At 31.3% G+C, this 16,059-nt stretch overlaps 1 protein-coding gene across 1 annotated transcript in view; it reads right to left on the reverse strand.

The window, feature by feature from the left end:
- The window catches only part of SYNE1 (spectrin repeat containing nuclear envelope protein 1), a 593,997-nt gene that overhangs the window by 330,119 nt on the left and 247,819 nt on the right, over positions 1-16,059 (reverse strand). Inside the window, exons 32-33 of the mRNA XM_051997964.1 lie at positions 4,976-5,136; positions 2,078-2,228 (exon numbers count right to left, since the gene is read on the reverse strand). Coding sequence (XP_051853924.1) covers positions 2,078-2,228; positions 4,976-5,136 — 312 coding nt within the window. The remainder of the gene's footprint in view (positions 1-2,077; positions 2,229-4,975; positions 5,137-16,059) is intronic.

The following is a 16,059-nucleotide window of genomic DNA, read 5'->3' on the forward strand; positions in this document are numbered from 1 at the left end:
ACAAGTATTTTTAGTACTTCTAAAGGCTTTTTTAAGATGAGTTAGTTTGATAGTTCTATGTAGAATGTTAAGATAGTTTTTAATTGAAATTGCAATCATATTATGAAAATTCTATGGAACACATATCATAGTTTATATTTTAGAACTGTATATTTAATGAAAACTAAAAAGGAGATTAAAGATTATTAACAAGATCTGAATTTAAAATATTTATCTTCATGTAAGTACTAGAACTTCAATGTTTTAGAGTTCATTTTGCTGAACTACTTTATAGGTGAAAATTCTAATGCGCTAATTTGATTTATACTTAATTCTATGACATCATGAGTATTTTTACAGAAAATGTATCCTCAATTTACATACCTTTGGGGGAAATTGCCTTGTTTTCTATATTAAAACATAGATCATCCATCCATGCATTCATTGAATAACCTTTTATTAAGTTTCTACTATGGACCAAATAATAAATGCTATGCATAGAAAACACAAAAATGAATCTATCCTTTTCAACAAAAATCTTAAAGTCCTTTGGAAAGGAAAAAAAAATACAACTATGTAGAGAGCTAAGTGAATGCATACGAAATACATTCAGAATAAATACAAACTATTTTCTTGGGGGGAAGGATAAGAAGAGGACCCTAACAAACAGGGAAAAGTCTCATGAAATTCCATAAAGTTTTGCAAAATGTTCTACAGGGATCAAATACATTGCTTGTCTATCTGGATATTTCTAAAATATAGTGATCAATAAGACATAGGTTTTAAAATTAAACAAGTATGTCTTTTCCTAAATTGTGATAAGATCTTTGACACCTAACTGGAGAATTCTTATGAAATGATTACTGTTATCAAAATAAACTCATGAAAAAAATTAAGTTAAAATTGGCACATAAATTCAGAAATAGAGTAAAGAAGTGATCACAAAGTTGAGACACAAAGTATAATAGTTTTATGTTCTTTTAAAACTTCAACTATATACTTTAAACTTCATTTAGTGAAACGAAGGGCAACTTTCTTTATACTTCACAACTTTGAGCATTAAAAATCTTTTTATGAATCTGTCCAAAGTATGTGGAATTAGTTGGAAACTTTGAAAACTATAGCATATATATATAAGGGCTGTGTGTATAGGTGTATGTAAATGATGTATATATGTACATGATGCTTGAACATCATATGTGATTAGCAATAAATCAATTTCCAACTTGGTAGGGGGTCACTTCCTCCACCTCTATGTACATATTTATTTCTTGTTCTATAATAAGTTAATAACTGTTTCTCCATCAGTGCTCAAATTTGTCCTGATAAAAGGACAGAGACTCTTGCATTATAAAAGAACAACTAAATCTGTAGAAAAATGAGTAACTAAATTTTGGAAATGTGTAAATTATGAGATAAAAGGGGATACCTTCAACAATACTAATTGTGGGATTATATTTCCTCTTCTTTTGGGATCAAGGATGGTGTATGTCATATGAGCTAATGTTTATATTCCACTTTAATATTTTCAGATACAATAATATATGATAAAATAACAGAGCATTATTTTAAATAGGAAAGGGTGTAGAGAGTTAAGTCATTTGAGTATAATCCTTTTGTCTAGCATTAGGGAAGAGTAGAATTTTAAGCTGTTTGAGAATGGAATTGCTTGATCGCCTCCTTGTGGTTGTTTAAGGCAACTACTACATTATTAACATGTTTGAAATGATTCTTTTAGATAATATTTTAAAAAGTTGAATGTTTTCCTGTGTGTTGCCTAAATAAATAGAGCAGAATATCCTAAATGGTTTTATTCAAAGTCAAAGAAAGAATTATGCAACCATAATTTTAATGGTATCACATACATTGTGAATTGTTTATGTATAAACCAAACACTAATAGAAGACAACTTATAGTTTTGCACAGTCTCCATCAAAACCCTCCAGCTTAGTATTTTTTTTTTTACAAATGTAACATACAAATTGAGTACAATCACACATCAAAATATCAGCCCTCAAGAGCAAGAAAGGAATTTTTTAAAGTGTTTCTTCAAAGCTACATATGTATGAATTATAAATGTAATGTGTGAATAGATCACCTTAATTTGGCTGATTTGCATGTCCCAGGGAGATGATGAAGTTTCCAAGGCATCCAACTCTTTTTCTCTTTCAGTAATCCAGACGGAGAGGGCCTCAAAATTATTGCCAAAATGCTCCCACTTGTTTTTCACCATTTCCATGGTTTTAATACTAAAATAACCAGATCAAGTAAATAAAATTCAATCTTTTAATAAAGATAATCATTTATGTTTTCTTTAAATTGCGAAGTGAAATTTTGTGAAGATATCTCTGGCCCCATTGACTTTTTAGCCACCTAAAGGAGAGGCACATTTTATCTGTATAAACAGAAGTGACAGGACTTCATCTTCCCCATTAAGTAACTGATTTTGCATGATAGGTACATGTAAAACAAATAGAACCGTGATATTAAGACTTAACCACTTTATAATATACTGTGCAACAATGGCACTATCTCAACACACAAATCCCAATACATACATGCACAAAATAATGTTTCCAGAATTCAGAGTATTTGAATCTATATAGAAAAGAGAAGGAAGAGAAACTTCTAGGAGGTGCAGTAGATTGGATAGTGCTCTGGCCTTGGAGTCAAAAAATTTGAATTCAAATCCTGCCTCAGTCATTCACTAACTTTGTGGCCCTAGGTAAGTCTGTTTAATCTATCTTTGCCTCTAGTTTACTAATAAATAAAATAAGGAAATAGATTCAATGGTGTCTAAAGTCCTTTCCAGTACTATATGATCCTCTGATCTTTAATAATGGAAAGAAAAGCCACTATATTGCAAAGTACTTTAAAATGATTTGTTTTAACATCACAAAATCCTTAAGTTTTAAGGGAAATTAAAAATGTTCACGCTAAAGACATCTTTATGCTTTGGTTCATGAAATATGCTTTTAAGTATCATAAAAAAGTTTAAAATCTAAGTGAGGACATGCTGTCATGAAGAAAATGCTCCTTCTCCTTGCAGTAAATCCTAAAATTTCTAAAATGTTATGACACCAAGTATTTGTATACTTCTTGTGGCATTCTGACCACAAAACTTTTTGGAGAGACAGTTATTGTTATTAAGGAATCATTGCTATTTGTAGATAGTTTAGGATTCGTTTTTTATGAACATATGAAGTGCATGTTTCCATTTCAATTCTTGGTTCACATTAACACTATTCTTGTAACTTAGTAAACATATTTGTATTTATGTCTTACTGCCTATAAAAAGATTAAGCAACCAATTGAATCTTTTAAAGAATATATCAAGTTAAACCAAGATTAAAAGACTTCCCTGTTTTCCAAAAGGCACTTGAAGACATCAAGAAAAACAAAGTTATTCTTGGGCAACAGAAATGATCGTGTGGCTTCCAGTTACTACAGCATGATTTTACATTCATCCCGCTAGAGTTTATGGGAGTTATATTAAATGCAATAGGAGGTAAGAGGATAACAGTGATTTTTATAACATTTGTCCCTTATAAAGGCAAAAAAAAATTATTTGAACAATTGTTATAATATGTAAATACCCTGTTGTGGTTTCATATTTTAAATCAGGGGAGTACTAAATAAAATAAAATAGTCTATTATATTGGATAGTAAGAGAATTTGTGATAGCCATGAAAAGTTTTAACTTATTATTTGCTTTTTAAAAAACACTTGAAAATCAAATTGTTACATTAAGTTTCAGACAAATGCAAAATTTGGATGAGGACATGAATAAAGGGTTTCATTCATGCAAAAACCTATGAAATGGTTGAATACATTCAGTACATTCTATTTCCAATGATAATTACATAGATCATTTATTCAAACTACAATAATTGGTTCCAGTTTAATTGAAATATGAAGTGTAAATATGAATAATGTCAATAGTTCATGGGATTCACTATTTACACTAATTGATAAATTGATACTTCATGTAAACTATATTTTAAGAGTGGGATAAACAGTCTATGAAGAAACTGCTTTCATCAATGCAAGTCAACACCTTTTCTGCAAATTAAATCTCTTAGAGCATTACCTTGAGCATTATGAGATTAAGTTACTTGGGTGAGGGTCACATTCTTTGTTTCAGAGTCAACTCTATTCATTAAATCATGCTGCATCATTTTATATAATTAAAATTCATTTAGAGAACAGTAACATATCAATAAATTAGTGAGGAATATGTTACTGGAGGTATTTTGGTAGTGGTTTGCCATAATATAGCAAAATGGTCATCTTTATAATTGTGACAAACATTGTAAACCTCTCTTGAAATTTTTGTCTCAGAAATTTTTAAAACACATTTCAGGACAAAGTTATGATGGTCATCCAATATGTGATCATGAATCCCACGTCTTGATAGTGGAGACTATTTGCGGAAGATGCAGATGTTGCCCTAAATCCTAGGAATGAACAAATAGCCTATAGTACTTTTTTGCCCAAAAAATAAACACTAAAAGCCACACAAAAATGCAATGACTTCTTATAAATGGCTTCACAAAATAGCAGATGAACTAATGATAATTTAGTTTTTGTTTTGGTTATTGGCAACTGGTCTACATGTTGTGGTAAAAGTCTTAGAATGTAAAATCATGCCTGAAAATAAACTGCATTTCCACAATTTGCTAACAGTCAGGTAATCTGGTAAAAATCCTGCTCAGGTTCAACAAGTACAAAAGGCCACAGAATTGAATAGGTATGGCTTTTTTCTTGTAAATAGAATCATTTTAGGCTGCCAAAAAAAATTGAATCCCCCTTTTTTGTTGTTGTTGTTTTTGAAGTTTTAGCTTCTAATTTAGTGATACTTCCTAATAATGAGTCACTATCTCAGAACATGCTATAATACACAGATACTTTGAAGCAATATTTTAAACACAAAATACAGGGAAGATTATATTAAACTATCTCAGAGAAGAAAGTTTACGACTTGTCAAGCACATACTCTTCTTCAAGGGTGTCTTCTAATTTTTTAACTTGTTCCTTGACTGAATTGGCCTGTTGCTGAAGTGTCTGCTTAGTCTTCAATCCCAACTGTATCTCTGATGCTTCCTTCACAAGGTTCTCAGCTTGAATTGCAACAGCTTCTGTACGTTTGGAAAAGGCCTGAAAAAAAGCATTGGAATTACTAAGAGGTAATCTTTCTTGCAAATTTCTTATTCATTTTGTTAGTATTCCATGAACAAATGTTGTCTTTATTTTAGTTATGTGTTTCCTGAGGAAATTTTTCAATTTCCTCCTTAGACATACTGTGATTTAATTTTCTAAGCCAATAAAACTTATTTTGACCTATTTTCATTGTGTGTGTGTGTGTGTGTGTGTGTGTGTGTGTGTGTAGACACTTCCATACACACCATCACCAGATACAACTTTATCTTCCTTTTTCCTGACTGCTCACATTACTTGGGGATTCAATTAACTATTCTTTTTGATGAAATGAAGGAACACCAGCTCTGTCACTATCATCTAGGATCCAAACCTTATCGTCTCTCTTGCTTTTATGTTTTAGAGGTTTCTGCCAATGTCTTCTGATCTAAAGACCACTATATTTTTCCATCCTTACTATTTCACCATTAGGACCAGAGACTTTTCCATTTGCATTGAAACTGAGCTTGTTACTTTTTTTAATGTGTTGTCTCTCTCAATTAGACTATAAATTCTTTGAAAACAATGATGGCTTCACTTTTTCTATATGTAAGCCCAAGCCAATTCAACAAACATTTATTAAGTACCTATTATATACCAGACATTATGCTAAGATATCATAATACAAAGGCCGGGAGGGGGCGGGGCAGATCCCTGCTCTCAAAGAGCTCACAGACTAAGGAAGAAAACAATATGCATATAATTATGTACAAACAAGGCTTATACAGAATCCTTGGAAGATAATAAAAAAAGGGGGGAAGAAACTTAGTACAATTCTTGACATATAGTGTATGCTCAATAAATGCTTTTACATTCATTCATATGAGTTTGTGATTGAAAGCCACATAAAGGCAGTAGCCATGAACCAATTGAATTTGTTATCTTATGCAACAGAAGCAAATGAAATATTTCCTAAAATAATTTGAATTTCATTAGAGATGGAACGGTTAACTCTGAAAATATAGAAGCTTCTTCCAGAGCAGAGTTTATCCCATTTCATACATATTCTTTAGAATAAATGTTTATGACAGTAAATGATAGGTATAATATTTATCTAAGAAATACCAGAATGTAGTTTTTCAAATGACATTAGACCATCAAATTCCCAATCAATAATTTAGATTCATGATGTAATAGTAGCTGATATACATAGATTATATCTATATCTATATCTATCTATCTATCTATCTATATATATATACACACGTGCACGCACATACCCACACATGTATGTGCTTATATGTTCCAGGTATTGTTCTATGTGATTTTACAATTATTATTTTATTTGATTTTCATAAAAACCCTGAAAAGGAGGTACAATTATGATCTCCATTTTACAGAGAAAACTGAGACACATTGAGTTTAAGTGACTTGCTCAGGATCACTCAGCTGGTAAGTGTCTAAGGTTGCATTTGAACTCAATTCAATTGAACTCCAAGTCCCGCGCTCTATTTACTGCACTAGCTAACTGTATGGAGACAGTTTAACCTATAGGTTAAGATAGAACTAAAATAAGACTTTGTTTTGTTTTGCTACTGTAATAAAACCTTTGACAAGACAATAAAGTTTGTGCTACAATCCATCAGTAGTTTTGCTAGAAAGATTTACATTTGGGTCAAGTAAAAACCAATACTATTCTCTTTTGGATGGATTACTTTGTGACCTCCTTTCAAAATATGCAATTTAACTATTTCACCTAAAGATTCAGTATTGGTATATGTGTGTATTGCTATTACTTATAAAATAATTAAATCAAGGAAGAACATGTATCCTGAGTAATCATAAATTTTATTTTTTCAGGATTCAAAATAAAATGCAAGACTGGAGAATATTAAAGAAATAGATAATTAACTAAAGGAAAAACAAATCATTCACATAGAACAAGCTCTTAGGGCTGAATCCTATTTCAAGGAAAGAGTTATCATAAGCACTCAAGTATTGCCAGATGGCATGAAAGATTATTAAAATGACAACCAAAAAATAGAAGAAAAGGACCAATTATAGAATAGTTGTTAGAGATCACAACTTGTAAATCAGCAATATGCTAAAGTGATTATGGAAATAAATTAGATTTTGCTAAATGATAGCAGATTATGAACGAAGAATTTTAATAACAAAATTGGAAATATGAAACTTATTTTACCTGTAGCTACATTTCATAATTTGTCATCAAAAAAATTACTGTTTAGAAGCTATATACAGATCTCTAGGGAGAAGGCATTTAAACTACTGTGCACAATTCACCACTGAGCCTATATGTGTAGCTTTTGGCACTATATCCCATACATACCATCCCACAAAAATAACTGACCTAAGCATGGGTACAAGTTGATATATACACATATGTTGGTATGTAGTTAAATATTTGTTGAACAAAAGATAAATTTTAGAGCAATAGAAAGTTCTATTTTGTCAGATTGCTGTAATTAGCTGATATTTGAATGTCTTTATGATAATGGGAAATAGGAAACTTCAGTGCTATGTATGAATAGTTCATGATAAGTTTAGAGGATATTAAAAAATTCTAGTGTATATTCAAACTTACATAAAAACTGATTTTTGAACTGAGGGAAAAGTAAATATGGTAAAAAGAAAACAAATGCATAATTAAGGACAAAGCACATAATCAAATAAAAATAGGAAATTATGGATAATCTGGAACTAGTCACATATGGTAATAGAAAAATAGTCTCCAGTTCTATTATTTACTAGGTATGTGATATTGGATTAGTCATTTTTTTGGGGGGGGATTTTATTTTAATATGTTTACATCTTGTCTCACCCTTTAAACTGTAAGATCCTTAAGGGAATGGACTATCTTTTGCTTCTTTGTAGCCCTAGTACTTTAGCACAGTACCTGGCATATAGTAGGTATTTGATAAATGCTTATTGATTATTGATCAATCAATTTATAAAATGTGGACAATAATGCTAACATGATTTGCTTCCTAAGGTGCTTGTACTGCACTGTGTTTTGAGGTAAACTATGGAAAGCATGTAAAATAGTAGGTGGGAAGGAGTGAGGAAAGGAATAAACATTTATCACTACATTATAATACACACCTACTGTGTGTGTATAACAATGTACAAGATTGTGTTAAGTGCTTTACAAACATTATCTCACAATAACCCTGGAAAGTATGTGTTACTATTATCCCCAAGCTCAATAGGTACTAAATACTTGGTCATATTTGAAGTCAGATTTTCCTTACTCTTCATTCAGGATCATAAAAGCCCCAGATAAATGTGAATTTTGTAAAATGGGGATAATTACATCAATTTGACCTGTTTCTTTATGTTGGTGTGTTGTGCTTTGAAATAATGAATATAAAATACTTTGTGACTATAATGCAGGAGATTAAATGGAAATTGTTTCCATTTTTTCATTTTCATTTTAGTACTTAGAGACATGCTTTCTTCATGTTGGTGTTCTTCCCACTGTTAGAAACTGTATCTATTCTCTGCTTGCTTATCCCATTCAATTATTGTTTATGTTTTTCCATAAATCTTCTATAAAGGGTCAACCCAAAATGTTCGAGAATTTTCTTTTATTTTAATGTCAAGAGAGGAAATGGGAAGAGTACAAATGTACCCAGTCTAACTTTTCTTCTGTTATATTGGGGGCAATTCTTTTCCTGTTTATCCATGTTTTTGACAACATTTTTTTAGCCAAGTTTTCATATATAGTCCTTTACTAATAATCCTCTGCAGATATAATTCTACTAATCAAACATCCCATGGAGTTTTATGGTATTTCTAACTTTGATTCCTTCAGGATTATTTTATTTCATGCTCCAAAGGTCATCACTGGAAGAATGATAGTATTTTTAAAAATGAGTTTTTCTACAGATGTGAGTAAGTGTGCAGAATTATAAAAAATTGAAATTTTCCTCAAGTACAAGACAATCTAATCTTCTCTTCGATTTTGGGCTTTGTTCAATATCCTTCTGGAGTTCTTGTCTGTCTGTCTCTCTCTTTCTCTCTCTCTCTCACACACACACACACACACACACACACACACTCATGCACACACACACACATACTCATGCATACATACACAATTGTGTAGGTAATGTATTTTTTTCCACACATTTTGTTTTTTCCAGTGTGCATGGTTAAGTCAAATTCACATTGCAGAATTAAGAAGGAAGTTTTGTACTATATCAGACCTGAAACAATTAGCATTAAGCCAAGTATTTTACAAAAAAATAAAAAAAAAAAGATGATGTGATTTATAGACCATCAGTTTCAATAGGAAATCATTTTATTTAGACTTAGCACATGACATCTTCTATGAATGCTTTTCATTTTGTGTTTGTATCTTTGGCACCAAGCACTATGCCTTGTACATAGAAGTTACTGAATAAAAGTTTGTTAAATTTAAGTAAATTAACATTGTCAAATTAAGTAAATAAACATTGAATTGAATGAATTTCCCAATTTGTACCTTCTTCAATTCACTTAACACAAATATTCAAAAGCTCTTTGAATGAAGTCATTCCTAAAGTTGCATCTGTCACTGAGTAGTCCATAATTTTATTCAATAGAGAAAAATGCCATATTTTAACTGTAAAAATAGGCACAGTTTTCTATTTAGATGGCCAAATTAGGGTTGAATAAAAGACCAGATCCTCAAAAAACAAAAGTAGAAACAGAAAGAAAAATAGCTAACACACACACACACACACACATACACACAATATGAAAATAAAAATGATCTGCTAACAAAAAATTATCAAAGTAAATAAGATACAATAAAAGATTACTGTGGGGTCACTTTCAGGTAAAATGCCAGAAATTAAAAGTGGAAAAAATTTGATTATGCAACATATACTGAAAGATGTCCTTCGGTAAATAAATGTACATGCAAATAAATTTTAAAATAAATGACATTGGCAAAGAAATCAAAATATTAGAAAAAAAATCATAGAAATCACTGACATAAAATTCAAAGAAGCTTTAAAAGAGAATAGAATAATTTTGAAATGACTGATATGACAGAAACTTTCAAAAATTAAAGAGAAATAGTCAATGATACCAGACTACATATAGTAGAAAATAGTATTGCAAATAATTCAGATCCACTGGAGATGGATGGAGTGGGAAAAGTTAGGAAATGACAATTTTTTTGGGGAAAAAAGGAAATCATAAAAATTGAAATGACAAACACACAGAAGAAGGAAGCATACAAAAATCTCAAATTATTTGGTCCCAGAGAATTTAGAAAAGCAAAAGAATCAGAATACGCTCTTCTGACAAGTTATTTATGAAAATTTTAAAAAAGCAAAAACAAGCTAAAACATTAAAAAACCAAAACAAAACAAGAAAACTCTATAGAATCTAAACCAAGGGAAAAACCAGGATTAACCAACATTATAGGCCAACTCCAATAGGGGAAAAATCTTATTAACAGAAAGAAAGAATTAGAATAACACACCAAAGAATAACAAGCAGGATCACAGTAGACTTCTCAAGGCAGATTAATAATAAAATTAATTGTCCTAAGCCATAAACAATATTTAGAAGCAGTGATCATGAACAAAGAAGTCATCTACCCCCCAAAATCAATATGTTGTGTAAAGTTAAGAGATATACATTCTCTGAAAAGATTGTAGGAGCACACAAAATCTTAGAACAACCATCAAAATAATAAACAACTTCTTATAAAATGTGAAAATCCACAAATGTTGATTTCAATCATTTTATCTCAAATAAAGACATAATAGAATATTTTAATACTCTAATAATTAGAATATCATAAATCTAATAAGAAGAAAGAAATTATATATATAATATTGATCAAGTATTAATCAAACTAGATCTAGTAGACATATTGAAGTTAATGAGAAGAGTAAAGAATATATGTAATTTTTTCAGTACATGCATAAATTACAGAAAAAATGAATATACTAGGACATGAAGAAGTTAGAGATCAATAAACAAACTCACAAATTTTATATATTCTGCTTACATATCTTAATGCAATAAAAATCAGTCAAAAAAGCATTTACAGTGAATAATAATACAATATGTAAAGGTTTTAGATACAAGTAGACAGAAAATTATCTGTTAAATAAGCCCCCAGTTGAAAGAAGAAATTATAAAAATAAAGCTGAATTCAAATATAGTAACAACATATATACCACAAATCAAAATCTATGGTATTAATTCAAGGCAATATTAAGGAAAATTTAGAGCCCTGATTCAAATATAGATTTGAAAAAGAATTGAGGGTGCACTTTAAATTCCAAAGAAAGGAATAATGCAACTAGTTTAAAAAAAAAAAAAAAAAAAAAAAACTAAAGCCATACTATCAGAACAGATAGTAATACAACTGTAAATTTTTAAAAAATAAATGGAGCGATACATCTATCCAAGAACTAATTTTTGTAAATTGTTGGAATCCTTACTAACTGCTAAGTAGTTAGAGTTGATCTAATCTTACAAAAAGATGTTTTGGGCAGAACCTGAAACAAGGTACTAAGTAGAACTACCCGTAATTCCTCTCTCTGGAAGGAGCATAAATAGGCCAATGGGCCAGTCGGAGAGCTTCAGAGAGGAAGACGCTACAAGTCGAGATTTCACCGGAATGACATGAAGATTGGAGCTGGCTGGAGGCTGAAGAAAGCAGAGGCAGAGGCTGAAGGACCAGACCTTTGGATTTAAAGACATTTGGAGAGAGCTCTTGGAACCAAGCAGAGAGATAGGCCTCTAAGCTAACCGGGCTATATTGGGATAATAAAAGATCTGAACTTTTATCACCTGGCTGCTTTTTGAGAAGAAAAAGATCACAACATTTTGGCGCCCTGAACGTGGGGCTAACAGACCCCTCAGTGGATTTCAGTGGAAAAGCTCCGATCCTGATTCAAGTGGAAAAGCCTCTGATCCTGATCCAGTGGAAAAAACTTCAACCCAGAAATTAGGGTGAGTGCAACAAAGAAATTTTGTTAGAAGAGTTAAAGTAGAATTTCAGCTAAAATGGGACAGATATTTAGAAAACAGCCTGTTTCTGTTCAAGGAAAATGTTTAAGAGCATTATTAATGTTATGGAAAGCCAAGGTTTAATTATAAGTTTACAGCAAATCACTGAATTTTTACAAACTGTAAAGGACATATGTCCTTGTTTCTCTCTTGATAAGGAATTAGATCTAAATGAATGGAAATTGGTTGGAGAGGATCTTTGTCAATTCTATGATAAAAATGGGCCTAACTCAATAATTAATACATATAATGTAATACAATTGGCTATAAGAAGTTATTTAAGTGACAGAATGATGAAAAGGAAAGTACAGGAGGAAGAATTGCCAACTTTACTAGGTGAAAAGGAGGACGAATCAGATGATTATCCCATAACAGTCTATGAGCAAATTTCTAAGGCTGCAATAAAAGCTTGGAATTCTCTCCCTGGACAGAAAGATGGAAATAATGCTTTCACAAAAATAGAGCAAGGTCCCAATGAACCTTTTGCAGATTTTGTGGGACGTTTACAAACAGCTGTAATAAGAACCATTGGAGACAATGCAGCAACAGAAATAATGACTAGACATTTGGCTAAGGAAAATGCCAATGAGATTTGCAAGAGAATTATATGGGGGCTAGACAAAAATGCTCCTTTAGAAGAAATCATTAGACTCTGTGCCACAGTGGGCACAAATGCTTATTATGCCCAGACTATGATGAACAAGGAAAGACAAGGTCCTTCTTGGCAGAGGAATTGTAGAGAAACTCGTCGATGTTTTCAGTGCAGAAAAATTGGACATTTGAGAGCTCATTGTAGATATGGAGATAGAGTGAGAAGACAGGGTGAGAGAAAACCCAAAACCCCATGTCCAAAATGTAACCGAGGCTTTCATTGGGCCTCTAAATGTATATTGACCCAGAAGAATGAGAGGCAGGGCCCAGCTCCAAAGTATCAATCAAAGGACAGGTGGGGCATGATAGCAGCTGAGGTTACACCCAGAGAGACTTTAGAAATTCAGGATTCTGATGTCATCAACCAACAGAAAAGCAATCAGGATTACAGTTGGGAAGAATACAGGCCTTTTAAGACAACAAGACAATATCCAATGCAAACGACTCCAATGTAATTACCAGATGATGAGGAGAAATCCCAAATTTGGTAAATAGAAGGAATTAGATTAACTGCTTGGGGAAGAGGATCTGCTTATATTTCCACAGATGGAGAAAGAATCAGATGGCTGACTATGAAACTGTTAAAAAGACTTTTAAAAGCTTCAGGAATTATTGGATTTCCTAACACAAGATGAAACTGTTTTACTTCTTGAAAAACCAGCAAGAATCATTGGGTTCCCTGAGATGAAAAATTGTTGATGAGACTTTTGCAGTACTTCAGAGCTTACAGGAATTATTAGATTCCTGGCACATGAACTAATGAACAATGGATTCCTTATGGACTATTTCTAGGACTTATGGACATTTGTAAATTTTCAGGTCGATTTATGTTGTTACATTACTACTAGCCTGTGTTATATTACTATGTGCTTATGTATTTTAAGCAATTGCAAGAATCATTGGATTTCTTGAGATGAAAGATTGTTGATGAAACTTTTGCAGTAGTTAAATTTTCATGTTGATTCATGTTATTTGTTACATTACCACTAGCCTGTGTTATATTGCTGTGTGCTTTTGTAAATTATGTATAATGCCTCCCATATTGATGGATTTATGTATACCATGTATATCTGTTACAAAGTTCTGGCCCATATTGATGGATTTATGTGTACCCCCTCAGGAACCCCCTATGTTTTAAAACAAAAGAAAGGGGGAGATGTTGGAATCCTTACTAACTGCTAAGTAGTTAGAGTTGATCTAATCTTACAAAAAGATGTTTTGGGCAGAACCTGAAACAAGGTACTAAGTAGAACTACCCGTAATTCCTCTCTCTGGAAGGAGCATAAATAGGCCAATGGGCCAGTCGGAGAGCTTCAGAGAGGAAGACGCTACAAGTCGAGATTTCACCGGAATGACATGAAGATTGGAGCTGGCTGGAGGCTGAAGAAAGCAGAGGCAGAGGCTGAAGGACCAGACCTTTGGATTTAAAGACATTTGGAGAGAGCTCTTGGAACCAAGCAGAGAGATAGGCCTCTAAGCTAACCGGGCTATATTGGGATAATAAAAGATCTGAACTTTTATCACCTGGCTGTGTTTTGAGTTAATGTCAAGAAGAAGAAAAAGATCACCACAGTAAATAACAGCAAAATAGATCAACAACAAGCAAATCTAATAATAATAAAAAAAAGAAGAAACTAAATTAAACAAATGTAAAACATAGAAAGGAGAGCTCATAAGGGCCAAAGAAATTAAAAAAAAAAAAAAAAGATCTGTAATCATACCAGCTCTTTTTCCTTTTAAATGGTTTCTACCAAACTTGAGAATCTAATCAATGTATAAAAATGAAAGCATTTCCCAATAAATTATGTTATATCAATGTAATTGTGTTATATCAACATAATTATATCAATATAATGGAATATTATTGAACTATATGATGATAAATACAAGTTCAAAGAAATAAAAACATATCTAAGAGAAGTGATGAAAAAATAAAGGTCAGGAAAAATCAAACTCTGTGTTTGTGTGTATAATAAAACTTTGAAAAAAAAAACGAAAGGAAAAGGAATTTCAAATAGACTCAGGAAAGGATGCAGAAGAAATACAGTTTTGGCCTTGTTTATCATTTATTAATATATCTTTTGGTTTAAAAAATACAGTATAATGTGCTTAGGTTTTTAATATATTAGATCTTTCTTATATGTTGATTATTATTTTTATAATTATGGTTTGTGATTTTTTAAAATGTGGTACCATATATTCCCTATTCCTTTCATTTCATTGCCAAATAAAATGGTGAATGTGGGAAAATCTGAAGAAGCCTTTTCATGTTAGTAGCAAGAATAATCTTGACACACCAGTCTTATTTATATATGAGCAAAACAAATATATGGTTCAGATGTTGGTGATATTTCTTTAATCATTTTTATTCTATAAAAAATTGTCTAGGATCTTTGCTATTCTATTACAATTTTGCACCTCCAGAATATCTTGTTATAAATTCCCAATCAGTATCGACTTCAACACAGATTTCTAGCATATGTATTTGGTGTGATTTTTCTTATTTATGCGTCTCAAGTGCTATTAGCATTTTCAAACATAGTTCATGTGAAAAGCAGGTGATAGAATACAAGTATCATAGGTTTTATGATTGCTGAAAACAATATAAGGCAATAAGATTGGAAGCAGAACTTTTTCATTTTAAGTCTGCTTATCTTCCATTTTGTTGACATATATTCTTAGGTTTCTTACCCTAATCTTTATTCAGGATATCCTCTCCCTGGCTACTTTCTGATGTTATCCTCTTCATAATATTTTTCTAATTAATTTGTGCTTATCTCCCGAGTCTCTTCAAAAAAAGATTAAGTATTTATTGAGTGACATGATTTTTGAATTCTTTTAACTTACTAAAAGTAATGAATTTTTGGCATTGGTTAAATTTCTCAAATAAATGTTGATAAATTTAACATCTTTAATTCTTTTCCCCATTTTTACTAGTGTTATCACAATTAACATTTACATTACATGAGTGTCTCATAGCTTCTTAAAAAAAAACTGAGGATTTTTTTTGTTTGTTTGTTTTGGTGTGGTTTTGCTTTTCTTTTAAAGTAACTTGTTTTTTATAAAGGTCAAGCTTATAGTTGCTGTAGTCTCACACAGAACCCCCAATTTTTACTCTTCATAATTATTAGCTATTTAATCATGTAAAAAATGATTTGATTACAAAGAGCTAATTCTGAAATGACTGATATCTTTAATCAATAATTTCAGATCCATTAAAATATAGTCATTTTGATTTTTTATGATTAATCA

This window comes from Antechinus flavipes, chromosome 4 (genome assembly GCF_016432865.1).
Source record: "Antechinus flavipes isolate AdamAnt ecotype Samford, QLD, Australia chromosome 4, AdamAnt_v2, whole genome shotgun sequence".
Classification (NCBI taxonomy): domain Eukaryota; kingdom Metazoa; phylum Chordata; class Mammalia; order Dasyuromorphia; family Dasyuridae; genus Antechinus; species Antechinus flavipes.